This window comes from Sipha flava, unplaced genomic scaffold (genome assembly GCF_003268045.1).
Source record: "Sipha flava isolate LNK unplaced genomic scaffold, YSA_version1 37_pilon_pilon, whole genome shotgun sequence".
Taxonomy (NCBI): domain Eukaryota; kingdom Metazoa; phylum Arthropoda; class Insecta; order Hemiptera; family Aphididae; genus Sipha; species Sipha flava.
In genome coordinates, this window is record NW_020273087.1 from 1,766,635 (window position 1) to 1,781,220 (window position 14,586).

Consider the following 14,586-nt stretch of genomic DNA (forward strand, 5'->3'; position numbering starts at 1 on the left):
TTTCATCCTACTAAATAACTGAATTTATAAATAAATTTATATTAAATGATTTTCTCGTTGAAATACGTGCCTTTTTCCAAAATATTAATGTCTCATCAATAATGAAACAAGAAATTTCACGTAAACTTAGTTTAACATTACGTATATTATAGAATATAAAACATAAAACTTGTTTATTTGATATCAATTTAGATCCAAATATTTGATGTGAAGTTGCTCCAATCAAATACACTTTTTTGTAAAAACAAATTAAAAAAAATAAACAACCATTACTTTACAGTATTTGTTTTAATTCTATTGTTACACTCAGTAAATATACTAATGTGTATTTTAGTCCGTAGATATTTTAAATATAGTTTAATAGTTGCAAAATAACAGATAAGGCGAAGTTTTATTATTAAATTAAATGTGATAAAATCGAATAATTTTAAAAAAAAAACCTACAATTTTTTTCTTTTCTTCGGAAATTAATGAATTTTAAAAAAACATATTATAATATTATTTATAGGAAATGTTATATTCTATCATAAAGGTAATATGAATTTTTAGGCTAAATGTTATGGCTTCAGATTTAAAATAAAAAAAATATAAAAATGCCTTATTTGGCTATTTTCAACCTTCTCGATGCACGTGTAAGGGTTGAGATATCAGAAGAAGACTTAATCAATATTTTATTTTCATGATCATGAACGAAATGAGCGATAGCAATTCAAAAATATTAAATTATTTTTTTTTCACATTCTATGACCACTTTCTAGGACCACCTTAATATACATACATAATCATGGTAAAAAATTTAAAAATATTTGCATATAACAACTCGTAATTACACTTGACTCTGAGCAATAAATATAAATTGGAACAGAAACAAAGACAAGCATAAATAAAAAAAACCAAATAATGCTAATCTTTTGAACGAGTGAGACATAGCATTAATTTAATACTAGGAATATATGAGTATATAAATTAATTCAACCATACAAGGATTCTAAAAAAATCTATAAGATATAGTTCGAGAACATAAATTGTGTACACCAGCAACATTTTAAGATACAGAAAAACTGGTAACAATGCACAAACGGACCAAAGGGTGAGCATAGATGGCAGTAATCCCGTCATTAATTCGGTCTGAGACAGTGACCAAAAATATTTCACAGTAGTTTGACTAACTTAAAAATTAACTAATCAGGTTACAATTCACAACACTAACACAGGAGTGGCAGATGAGTGAACGATGGTGGGAGTCGATTACAATTCAAAAACCCTAGTAGCAACTGTCTGTTAGTAAAACAAGATTTTCTACTTTTCGGGCTCCAGTCTGGATCTCGGATGAATGATGACTTTCCAGTTCTCCAACACTCATTTTTAGATAATTAAATTGAGAACAAAGTAAAAAAAAAAAACATTTGATTAATAAAATTTAAAAATAATTGCTACGTGGTAAAGTAATTTATATTTATTACTTTACCGATAAATAACTCACTTTATAATACTTTACCAAAGTATTATTACCGACGTACATCAGTAAATGTAATAAATTGCGCGCACTTGTTGTATGGTACATTTTACATTGTAATCCTCAGTGGTGGCACAAAGAGGTAACAAATCGAAAGTCTACTTCGACTTTAATGATTATTTTGTGTTCTAAAAGAGTATTAAACGTGATATTAATTGTATGGTAAATTTTGTGCGTCAACGCCATTCTCGTCGTGTCACTTAGATGAGCGTTTGTATAATAATAATTGTCTCGACGACGCGAAATTAAACAGCTACGATTTAACGTGCTATAATATTCGCTCGTCCGCCGTCCGGTCGTGCAACTGTATAATTTCTAGAAAGCGCATTCGCAACTCACATTTTCCATTGAAAACAAATTATTTAACTCGTAGACAGAATCGTCGAAACATGCGCATAATATTATAATTTTCCGTTTTTTTGTTGAGAAAACTTACCTTACCGTCACGCATAACTGCTCTCTGCGAGGGCACAAAACGTTTATGCGGTTAAACACTGATTTTGAAAACTCTGTTTTTATATTAGATTTCAAACGACAAAAACACATAGTAGTATTGTTCATGCGATAGTTTACACCTCGCATGCAACATTACGGGTTTGAAATACGGGACACTATGAATTTTAAAATACGGAATTTATGTATATACACATATATATTTAATTATCACACGATGTGAACGTGAAAATTATATTTATTTAGAATATATTTATATTTTATACATAAGGGATACATTTGAAAGACATAAAAAACTATTAGCATTTATAATAATATAGTTCATTACAATTACGATTCGGTTTACTCGGCAGCTTATTTGAGTAGGCACAGGATCAATACGACTAACGATTAAATAATATTACATAGACACGGTTAACTTAAATCGCGACTGCGGCGTATTATTGTTATTAATGTTCAACCTATGATAAAATATTTCGAATAGAACATAGTCGAATGGTCTTCATCCATCGATACATTGGTCGGCATTGTCGTTTTGATTTCTTCCAAGGAGTTGACCGTCGAGGACTTTGCGTCGTCTACGTTTAAGTTGAAATTTCTCACCTGTAAAAGCGTATCAGTTTATTTATCACATCGATTCTAACGTATATTCTGTATTTTTTTTACACGCATTTATGAATGTACTTTTTTTTTTCTTTTCGTGTTTCAAACGCAATTAACTACATTACCAGTCTCGAGTTGGCCGAATGAGATTTGACGACTGCGTTTTTGACGCCCGAATTCTCGGGATACGGATTCAGGGGTACCTAGAACACGAACAGGTTTATTTAGTATATCGACGTAGAGCGAGGTGACCAGAACCGTGGTTCTGCAGAGAGCGGCTTTTGTTTACCAAAACTTGCGGTACTGCGGGCACTGCAGGTATTTCCGGCCACGCGATATCTTGCACCTCTTGCGCCTGCGAAAAGAAATTTAACACGAGTTGAATTTCGACTCGATCGCGTGCGTGTATCGGACGGAACTCCGATGATTCTGTCGGCCCACTTACCTCAGATTGTCCGCGGTTCGGTATGCTCGTCGTCCCGATCACGTCGCTCTGCTCGAGCGTCTGAACAACAATAAAAACAACCGAACGACATTAAAACCGAAAACTACAGTAACGTAAACGCCACGCCACGTGGTTTAATCGCTTACTTTGAAGTCAAAACCGTCGTCCCTGTTCGCTTCGGTCACGTACTGAATGCCGGTCGTCGTGGTCTCCATGTCACTCGTTTTGACATCGGGCTTTAAAAACATCAAAATCAACACATTACTATCGCAGATTTTAACGACGTATTTGATCGTCCGTGTTTTTATGTACCTGGAACGTGGTTGTCTTGGGTTCGTACTCTGCAGGCGAAGCGGTGTTCACACGAGTATTTACCGTCATTTTTTCGTCGACCGCAGTCGTGATCGTCGTGAATTCGGCGTCGGCAATCTGGAAACACGGGTGCAGACGTCGTGATATTATAACGCGATGAATTGGCGAATAAATAATATGATAAAAAAACCGATCGTATTGTTCATACTTTTAAATCGATTCGATCACTTGGGTTTTCGGTGACTACGGGAACGTTGTCGGACGATTCTTTATCGAGCGGTTTGCCGGTTGTCAGTACTACATCCGTTTCAAGTGGCGTCTATAATGCGTCGTGGGGAAATAGATAAAAAAAAAAAAGTTATAAAATGCATTCGCGGCGCATTCGTTTACGAGTCACCTTGATTTTTTCTTGGATTTCCTGAACGATTTGGTTATTAGTCGTGACGCTTTCCGATATCTCCGCCGCCACAGTCGAAGACTCTTCGAATTGCCTCACTCCGCCCATTGTTGTCAGCTAGAACACAGTATACACGGGTGTAATTTGATCCGTCAACTTTTAGTTCGAAAACGCATAACGGATGGTAAATATAATATTTCAAGAAAAGCTGCCGGCGCAGTTTAAGTTGTAATATATTAGCCTTTAACGTTCTCATATCGTAGGATTTGTACGAAGCGTTAAGATAGTCACCTGGATATCTTCTCGGTTGATCATTCTTCCTTCCGCCGGTTTTCCGGAGACATCATAATAAGATATTGTTGTCTGGGCATCGTTGACAACAATTGACTCCTGTGTGCAAATAATGACGTATACAGCAACTGTGTGTAAGAAGTAGAAAGTTGTAAGATGTAATAGTTACCGCGGGTTTTGAAATTGGTGAATTGTTTTCCGCATCATTAGTGAACACGGGGGACTCCGTAATGACTTTGGAGTTACCGATTTCAGTCGTGATTTCCTGTATTGACGTTAAAAAACACATTTTAATATGTTGGACAAAAGATACACCGGATTGCTACTACGTGATTGCGAAATAAGAACATTTACAGTTCAAACAATTAAATAGTCTATCGGAGGTTTTTTATTTTTATTTGATTTAGTAAAATGTATATGCTTGTTATAACAATAAATTGTAGTGATAAAAAAAATATTATATTAATATTATATTTTTGTGTACAAAAATAGTACAGAAGAGTAAAACATGAATTCCATGAATAGTAAACACGCCAGTTCGTCCACCGACCGATCCTCAGAATCTTGATTTTATTTTTTTTCTATTAAAGTATTTATGATATATATATATATATATATATATTTTTTTTTCGTAGTCATAAGTCTCTTAACCAATTTATTTTGAGTCGTCGGTTAATGCGTTGAAGAAATTTGTAGAAATACATACTATTTATGTGAGGATTTTTATAAAAATTTAATTTGGAGTTTTTCAATCAATCTTTTATCTAAAGTGGTTTTAGTAGATACGGTTTTAAAAGTATTTCTTTATTATTTAATTTAAGGGGGGGGGGGGGGGCATTCATAATTTCATAACGACTAAGAGTGAAATTTAGTTTAAAGAATTTTCTTCGTTTATTTAAATTTTCCAATTTTTTACCCGATCATATCGAAGGTTAATGGAAAATAAAATAAAAATGCTGTCGAACGCGAAACTTATACCGAATAACTATGTGTAATTTACGTATTCGTATATTTATATGATCATTTTTTTTATTTCAGATTTACTTGGACGTATACTTCGTGAACTGTAGTTGTGTCAGCATATTCTTCTTTTCGATCCCCTTTAGTGGGAACCTACAAATGGTTAGATAGAAATATTAATGTTTTGTATTTAATCGTATTTACATTGAGTTTAAATTATTCAATATTTTATAAGTTTTCTATAATAACCCATCATAACTAACTATAAAATTATTAGTTACACAATTTTTTTACTACTTGTATAATACAAATATTAATAGTACGGTAGATTTTGATAGTTAAAATAAAATGTTAATAATTTTGTGTAACATAATGATACATGCATTATTATATTATTAAATGTATTGTTATTACTTGGGGCTGATTGGGATATGATGGGATATTTTTCATAGCCGTTTCTGTAGTTATAACTGCGCCATCCCAATCGTAGTTATTAGATCCTTGAATATCGTTATCATATCCTTTAATCTATTAAAAAAAACATTCGTCGTAATTCGATATTATAAGTCGGAAGGTTCTCATTTTTCAAAATTATCCGAAAATTAAATCATTTAAACTTTAATAATTAAAAATTATGTTATCTAGATATTTTAGTTTCAAATAGTATTGATATCATATCATGCCTAGATATTTAATCAAAAAAATGACTTGTCTTTTGGACGAAAAAAATTAGAAATCTGTATAAGATTTATGTATATATATATATATTCTTTATATTAAAAACAAATTTAGTTAATGGCTTGAAAAAATGTTTAAAAGAAAATCGCAATAGGGTTTAATGGTTTCATAGCTTATTAAATTAACTTAGTTGAAAATGTTTTATATTTTAAAATTCATTTTTTACTATAAAGTTATGCTCTGATTACATTTTAAAATAATCTTTTTTTATTTACCTGAAACTAAATTAATTTTCAAATATAATCCTACTTCAATAATTGCAAAAGCTCATTCTAAGTAATTAAATATAACATAAATTTTATTTAATGTTATTTAAAAATTTAATTAGTTTCGGTGAACGAGATAATAATTTTATAAACATTCATTGTATGTGTAGTTTTTCAGTTCAATATTTTACATTCTTAAAATTTATACTTCGGGAAGCAAATAAATTTCTATGTTTAATTTCTATGAATCTTTTTACGTATTCAACTATAAAACTACTCAAGAAGTATACACACGTTTATATTTACATTTACTTTTTGAGTTGTTACGTTATCCAAATTAGGATCTACTGTTCCTTGTTGCTGTTGTCCTTCGGTGATTTCAATTCCGTCCTGATTGGAAAACAAAATTGTATTTTTAATCGATTTTTTTTTATATATTTCCGGTTCAAATGCTAAATAAATTTTTAAGTTTCTTACAATGCTCACTGTTGGTTTTTGGGTTGAAGGAATCTTTACTCGATTCCAATCCGGAAACTGGTCTGTTTCTTTGTTACTTATAGATTTTATCTGCAATAATATTATTTTTCAAATATTTTTTATATATCAATAGCTTAAAAACGAGAATAACAAAATTGATAAATACTAATGGATTAGAAAATTTAATCTTAATAAAATTATAAAAATGATGGAGGTGCAATTAATTTTATTTTATTATAGAATTTTTATTTGTTTGATAATTTGATGATTTGGTGAATAATTTTTGACTGAAAATATCTAACAGTGATAAATGTATAATATAATCCAATATGTGAACATTTAGATTTAGAATTTGTAGAAATAATTAAATTTGTTAAATTTATTATACATCGTTTATTTAATAATTGTTAGATCTTTAAAGGACTTTGACAATTAAATGCTGTAACTCTCAATGGTTAAAATGAAATTTTGCACGAATAAAAATGAAATCATATTTTAAATTGACGTATCATTTCAATAGGAAGATTTAAAAATAAATATACTCACTATGAGCAAAAATGTACAAAGACAAAATTATGACCCACCTACTATACTATAAAAAACTATTTAAACTTTAGTTTTGCGCTATGAACATAACATAAACGAATTATAAAAACCAAATTATTTGTAAAAAGAAAGTCATAGAATATAGTGTCACTGCATTTTAGTGACTAATACAAATTGTGTGCAATATTATTCAATTACTAACGGGCTGTTTGCTAATTTATGTGGTAAATAAAGTTATTATTATTATTTTTTTTTTTTTTTACTATTTACGGTGATTAATCATTGTATTTAACTATTGCCGTTGGCGAAACCTATTCGAAAAATATCTAACCAAGGCGCAGATTTAGTGAAAACACAATGAAATATAATATTAATATATAATATAATAATAATAATAAAAATAAAATAATATATAATATAATAATATAGTATTATTTTGACGAGCATGAAGCTTCAAGAGATTATTTTTTTAGACTTATCAAAAATATCACTTTTCCTATCTGAGAGATCATGATTTGACCTTATAAAACTTTATTAAGTATCTCTCATAAATCCTTTACGAAACTTATTCTACACAAGCTTTTAGGGATTTACATATTATATATATATATATATATATATGTGCTCGTCATTATTATACCTCTTTAGTCGGATAAACTGAAGCGGGATCAATGACGTCGATTTGATGTTGACCGTCACCGAGGTCCACGGTTTCTTGTCCGGCCTGTTTTACGACTTTGTCCTGTACAAAGAAAATAGAAATAGAAACAAAAATAACAGAGCGATTTAGCGGTTATGCGGCGTGACAGACGACGTTCGGTACGAAAATCACGTTGGATTTGCGAAAATATTATTTACCGACAGAATTTTTTTTTTTCAGATTTTCGCTAGCCCGGAAACCTCTGGCCAAATTTAGGAACTACATCAAATAGGTGCAAGTACAACATTATACACTCGTAAAAAATCGCAATGTGGCGTGTAATACCTTAATGCGTTTCGTGAAGTCCGTAAAAACTTGTAAAAAATCCTTTTCGGCACGAGGACCTTTGGTTCCGGCATCGCCTTCTATGGTGACCGAAGCCGACGGCACACCGGTGTTGGACAACACTCTGTATCCTTTCTGATCTGCCACGTAATTGACGTAGACCACTTTACCGTTATCGCCCACGTAACTGTAGTATCCGGTCACCGTACCGTCTTTGTTGCGTATTTCGGCTCGACCCTGGTAAACATATAATTTGCAATTACAATACTATACCGAAATGGAGATCAATATGAGTGTAATGGTAGTGATATACTCGAGTCAATCGGCTGAAAGAATACTCGAATAAACGATGAAATTGTAGTAACATAGAACAATCGACGAAATTGTAGAATTCGCACGAAGTACTTAAATAAACAGCTGTATAAAAGCTGTATGTAAAGTGAACACTGAATACATTGAAAACGTCGTTAATTCTAAGAAACAGTAATATCATCTCAGACGTATAAGTTTCCCTTGACCTGCAGGTAATACAGTAGTGCGCTTTTAGTGAATATTACCTATTCAAGCGTATTATTTTGTTCGCTGAAAACTTTTAAATATATTCGCTATTAAGCGATATAATCGACAAACGTATTTGATTTCTAAAAAAAAATATGATGAAGTTAACGAGACAAGCACGTTAAGCGATTAGTGAATAAGTTTCATCGCGTGAACGACCGATGGAAAATAATACGATAACTTTTGAGATAAAAAAAAAAAAATTATAACTACAAAAAAAAAAATGGTTCGTTGCAAACAGTTTCGTTTGAAAATCGAATCCGTTCGCGTCGGTGAAGTTCATTGGTGGTTCATATTACCGTGTACGAATAATATTGCCCGCATCGATTATACTTTTTACAGTCGAAACGCAACGGCTTCTCGCAGTTCGGGGATGGTTTTCGGTATCCTTTCTCACCTGGGTTCCGGTGGTGTGCCCGAAAACGTACTGTCCGTCGGCCGACTGCATATGAAAACGGTCGTCCTCTGCGTTGTCATGACCACCACCCTTCGAATGTTTCGACGCGCCTTTGCCGCCGCCTGTTTTCACCGGATAAACCCCGGCAGACACTGCAGCCACAGCCACGAACAAAACTGCGAACTGCACGACAAATTAAATCACTCGTCGAAGTGCACCTGAGAGAGACACAAAGGCAACGCGCAATACAAGTGTACGAAGTATTGTTCCGTTTTTCCGCGGACGTTATTGACGGCACGTGGTGAAACGGGACCAACTTCGTAGGACCGTAAACACGTATTCCCATCAGGATTTTTTTTAATTTCGATATTTGCTGCGTTCGGAATAATCGAATGGTTCTAATCTATTCGGTTTTTTTTTCTGTACGAGTTAATTTGCTGAAGACTAAAATGTATGTGAAAAGTCTAGAAACTGTAGAAGTTTACTGTTAACATATTGAGAATTTTTCGAATTGTACTAAAATAAAATGTTATTCATTTAAATGTTTCCCTAAAACTTTTTTGTTTAATTAAAAATACCGAGGAACACAAAACGTAAGAGTTATTTGCAAAAACATAATCCGACTAAATTTATTAACATCGCAACTAGTGAACACTCGTATGTGACGATCCAACGTCGGACTTACCGCTAACGAGAAACGCATCATTCGATTTTTGCAACGACCGTAAACTATAAATATGATATTATATTCAACGCGACTTTTGCACACCGCACGATTTTACTCGTCGTTATCGTCGCAGTCGACCGCTACCCGGAGAAGAACTTGAACTTGATATCACATCAATAGTCCTCCCGTATCTTTTATAGGCTTTTCGGTACGTAATCCAAGCCGACGTCCTCGTGGTGCCCTACCACACATTGCGCAGCTCGTCCTCAATGGAAACGATTCGTATTTTTTCCTCATCAAGACAATTAGTTATTGTTGTTATCATAAATTACTATTGTGTATCACACACACACACACACACACACACACACACACATTCCTTTACGATATCGATGATGTTATACACGTGTTTCTACGTTTTTTCGATAGGAAAAAAAAATGCACGTAGTTTTTCCTATCGCAAAGCAGTAGCGACGCGAGGTTGAGCAACTCATGGGATGAAATCATAACAACGAGACAAATTATTGTAATACTGTTAATATGTGAGATTGATTTGTTTCCTGTACGGTGAGACGTGGACATTTTATACGTCGTTGTTATAATAATAATAATGTACGTTCAGCGCTATAACGGATTCAAGAAAGTTAAATGCATCATCACTTGAATCCGACGTACTCTTTGAAAAATATAAGATGGCCATAAAATATAAACACGCCAAAATGCACGAGTTCGAATCATGAAATTACGGTTTAACAGATGTATATACCTTGCTAAATTGTTGTAATCTATGGTGCCACGTAAAAGGGCTTTGAGTCATGATAGGTATTAGAGTCACGATTCACATATCAAGAATTTTATTTTGATGTAAATAAACTATTTTGTAGCGAATAAATTATGTTAAACCGCTTTATTATTACTTAAATTTAATAGCCGATGGAAATATAATAAAAGCATCACGTGACAATCATTTCTTATCGATTTTTCTACAGTTTATAATTTATGAAACAACAAATCTATAATAAATAAATCTCAAATTTGCGAGTTATTTTAATATTGCACATCACATTTAAGGTTCTCCTCATAGACTTTATGATATAGAGGATTATGGAAATAAAATCAAAAAAAAATTTTTGCAATTGTTTTTCTAATTAATTATTTTCACATAAAGCCAAAAAATAGCTGTCTAGATCAGCGTTTCTCAAATAGTGGGTCGCGACCCACTACCGGGCCACGAAAATATAATACCGAGTCGCAGAATTCAATAAAATTCTCATATTAAATTTGTTATTTATCATTTCATTTGATAATTCGAACTTTTTAGTAAAAATAAATAAACGAACAACTAATATTTACGACATAAATAATTTAATTATTGAGATTATCAACTAGACTTCATGCAAAGCCCGTATAGCATTCGTCGTATCTATAAATACGGTATAATAGTAACAAGTACATGCGACAAGCGTCGTTGGTTGTGGACATTCAAATGTGTTTTATTTTGCCTTTTTTGCGCAACGATAAATGTAAACTATTTTGGTGAAGGTAAAAAATTTTTGGTAAAAAATAATAATTACCGGGCCAGCCTAAACAAGAGTTTGGGAAACGTTGGTCTAGATCAAAATAGTTTTTTTTTTCTAATATGAGAAACAATGGTTCTGTAAGAGCTTTATATAATTAATTTATGTATATTGAAAATATATTTTAATATTACAGTGAATTTTGAAGCAATACTAACTTTTTTTATTTCATTTTATTAAAACCATTTTAATCTATATAGATAACGGTGACTGATCTTCTCGTGTATTTTATTCTCATGAATTTCAAAACTTTCACATGAGTGTACAGAATATTTTGACAGTTTTAGTCCTATAATATAACATTTTTTGTGTAACTGATTTGATGTTGATGATGAGTTACAGATCAAAAATTAAGTTTATATAAAAAATAAATAAAATTAGTTACAAAGGTCTGACGACGTAATAGAACGGTCAAATCGGGAACGTCTTGTAGGTTAACTCGGCGCGCGTGACGACATACTCGTCAGCATTTCGTAACATTATTCTGAGCACGTATCGCTATATATAATAACTTAATCTCGTTGTCTTACGTGCTCGATTGAGCCACGAATCACATGAGGCGTAGTGAATTTCAATACGGCAGTCACAATCATAGACGTATGTAAAATATATGCAGGTTACATCACCTGCATCAATAAACGCTAAACCTAAACGGTCTATTTTTGACAAATGAAATGTATTTCTTATTTCCAAACATTTGCTTATTCCCATGACGGTGCGGTATAATGGCTTAGTTAAATTAAATTCTAAATCAATTAAACATAAATACACATTCATTGCAATCCTAAATTATTTTTGCAAATTTTTATTAGCGCTAAACTAATAGGGTTTCGATGTGCTTTTAAAAACCTTAATACATTACGGACAACATTCACGTTTTGGAAAAAATCGTCAACATTAAAAAAAAACTGTGACTATAAAATGAATCATATACAGTCGTATTCGGGCCGAATATTTTATCTGCCTTGGTTATAGCGCAATATTGTGATTATAGCAATAAATATTTGGTACACGAGTTGCGAAAATATTTTTTCTATCTCAACTCATTCAGTTAATCGATTATGTATAAATAAATTACGTATAGATTTTGAGCGAAAATGTGTCAAATGTTATTGGTTATAATATTTACATTTTTATTTAATCTCGAAATGTTGAAATTTATTTTATATTTAAATTATTGTAATGCAGAATTCATTATCAATACATCGATGACATAGCGCACAAGTGTAATAAGTGACATTTTCGTAATTGTTGAGGAGCACGATTTTTAAGATTGAGCTGTTATAACAATTCAAAAATGTAACGAACTGTAATGAACTTTTTGTTATATTTTCCTTAACATTTAATGAGGATTAAAAAACCTGCAATCACCACATTTGTATTCTTGATAAAAATGTTTAAAAAAAATATTATACTTAACACATTTTGTACACAAAAAGAGTAATACTTAAACACATTTAATTCCAATAAAGAACAACAATTACTTGAATAATGTTATAATTTTGTTTATGAATAATGTTCAGAATTTTATGATTAAATTTAATATGCACTTAACACTAATTTTTCAAAAAAAAATATCACTTATCATACTTGTGCGCTACGCCATCGACATGATCGGAAGAACGACGATCGCGATCACCGAAGTACGCGAAAACATGGTAATTATTGATGACGAATTATATCGATTTGGAAATCGGAAAAATCGCGTACGTAATATTATCGGATTACGAAAACGCTGTCTGGTTTCGTGTACATCAACAGTAGTGTACGCGATCCAGTGGTTTTTCCGACGAACAATACGTAACGTAAAGTCACATCACGATCTGTGGCCGCTGCAACAGTATGGCATGTTGAAACGCGTTTTTTAAGAAAAAAACATTATGTATACGATCGAAAAAGAAACGAACGTGCACGATAAAATGAAAGTTAGCGTGGATCGGATGATGATGAGAAATGAGCAAAAGCAGCGATTGAATTTCATAAAATATATCGAAATCTTCGAAACATTATAATGTACGATCGATGATCGACAGTTCATCATAGGATCGTTTATTTTCCTTTTCCTTTTCTATTTATTTGTTGTTTATTTATTTATTTATTTTACTTAATACTCGCCGTAAAATACCGGTCGTACGCCGTACATGGTTTTAACCAAAAACAATTGCAAATCAATCGATATAATGATATTATGACTATATGAGCACCATACGTGTGTACCTATAGGAAGTCTTATCGTCACAAATGCTGTTCCGAACAATAGATAATGTATTTGTAGCATACAAACGTACATGAAACCTTGTCGCACCGGCATCGTTGTCGTCGTCATCGCATATTGCGGGTCGTGAAGCAAATATTAATTCGCGAGAGGATTTAAGATGTTCAAAAATAAAACTCTGTAAGTACCTTTAGTAGACTTAAGTTGTAAATAATTCTTATACGTTTACAAAACGCGGCCTTTTAAATGAAACCAATACTGCTAAAACTCCGCAGTCGCTTAAAGTTAATAAACATCTAAAACATCAGTCGTCAGCAGAAAATAAATTCTTCGCGCAAAACGAAAACCACCAAGAGGATTTTAAAAACAATTTCATACCACCACGTCTCTCATTCATCAGCCGCTAGCACTAAACCATTCATAAATATTTTTTCGTGTCGAAAGAATTCACCGAAAAAATCACATTGTTTTAAATCAGTTTGAGTACTTTTTGTATTGGTTTAATTTTTTTAAAAAAAAAAAAAACATTCCTTGTTTCACTGTATTATAACCTAACAAATAGGTACATCTATGTTTTATCGTTCATTTAACATATTCGATTCCACTAACGAAATCGGTACTCAGAGAACTTTTCAGTCAGCGCCAAAAAGCATTGTACAAGTCAAGCCAACAAAAGTGGATGAGGTAGTATCGGAATAACTTTTGCTCTTCATTTTTTTCCCCCGCCACTCCAAATTTTTCGAATTGCGATTAAAATTAATGTATAAAAATTTTAAAAAAAACGTAGAACCAATTCCATATGGAGCATTTAATATTTTTCTCTGGACCGCTTTTTCTGTTGTAAAAACAACATCGCATCGATTCATATTTACGAAGATAGCCCCTCCAAGTTGACCGACCGATAAGCTCGAAACCTATGCCAATATTTTGCAAATTAATTGCAAATAATAATTGTACATTTAATTAAAAAATTTGCAAGTCACATCCCACTTGGTAATAGAAATGTTTTTATTGTGGGGCTAATTTCATGTAGCCGACCGATTTAACATTAATTTAATTATTGACCGATTTAATCAGAATCAACAACAATTCAACGACAATATTTTGCAAATTAATTGATTCATATATATATATATTGATCTGATTTGTAAAATAATTACTAATTTGCTAAATAGATTAAATTGTCCCAAAAAGGATAGAACAATCTCCCGATAATTTTGTATTTCATGGGGCCTTTTATTAG

The 14,586-nt window shown here is 32.0% G+C and overlaps 1 protein-coding gene across 4 annotated transcripts; it reads right to left on the minus strand.

Annotated features, from left to right (window-relative positions):
- Positions 1 to 2,189: 2,189 nt before the first annotated feature.
- Positions 2,190 to 9,702, minus strand: LOC112688168. 4 transcript variants are annotated; one of them, XM_025561235.1, is made up of 18 exons: positions 9,570 to 9,702; positions 8,885 to 9,067; positions 7,930 to 8,166; positions 7,585 to 7,686; positions 6,399 to 6,488; positions 6,234 to 6,311; positions 5,392 to 5,505; positions 5,062 to 5,130; positions 4,187 to 4,282; positions 4,018 to 4,116; positions 3,727 to 3,843; positions 3,538 to 3,648; positions 3,330 to 3,446; positions 3,164 to 3,253; positions 3,018 to 3,077; positions 2,862 to 2,927; positions 2,698 to 2,775; positions 2,190 to 2,572 (listed from the first exon to the last, which is right to left on the minus strand). In XM_025561235.1, the coding sequence occupies exons 1-18, from the start codon at positions 9,588 to 9,590 to the stop codon at positions 2,426 to 2,428; spliced, it is 1,875 nt and encodes a 624-aa protein (XP_025417020.1). In that variant the 5' UTR covers positions 9,591 to 9,702; the 3' UTR covers positions 2,190 to 2,425. The 4 variants fall into 4 exon arrangements, 3 of the variants coding, with proteins under 3 accessions (XP_025417020.1, XP_025417019.1, XP_025417021.1); XM_025561234.1 differs by having other exon boundaries at positions 6,228 to 6,311; XR_003149049.1 differs by having other exon boundaries at positions 2,482 to 2,572; positions 2,636 to 2,775; positions 6,228 to 6,311.
- Positions 9,703 to 14,586: the final 4,884 nt, after the last annotated feature.

Bases quoted from the DNA above. Each gene is read 5' to 3' on its own strand.
- LOC112688168 (XM_025561234.1), bottom strand. From the start codon at position 9,590: ATGATGCGTTTCTCGTTAGCG. The intron at 4,283-5,061 runs GTAAATCTGAAA...ACGTCAATACAG, and splicing joins TTCACGAAGTATACGTCCAA to GAAATCACGACTGAAATCGG. The intron at 3,254-3,329 runs GTACATAAAAAC...ATGTTTTTAAAG, and splicing joins CCAAGACAACCACGTTCCAG to CCCGATGTCAAAACGAGTGA.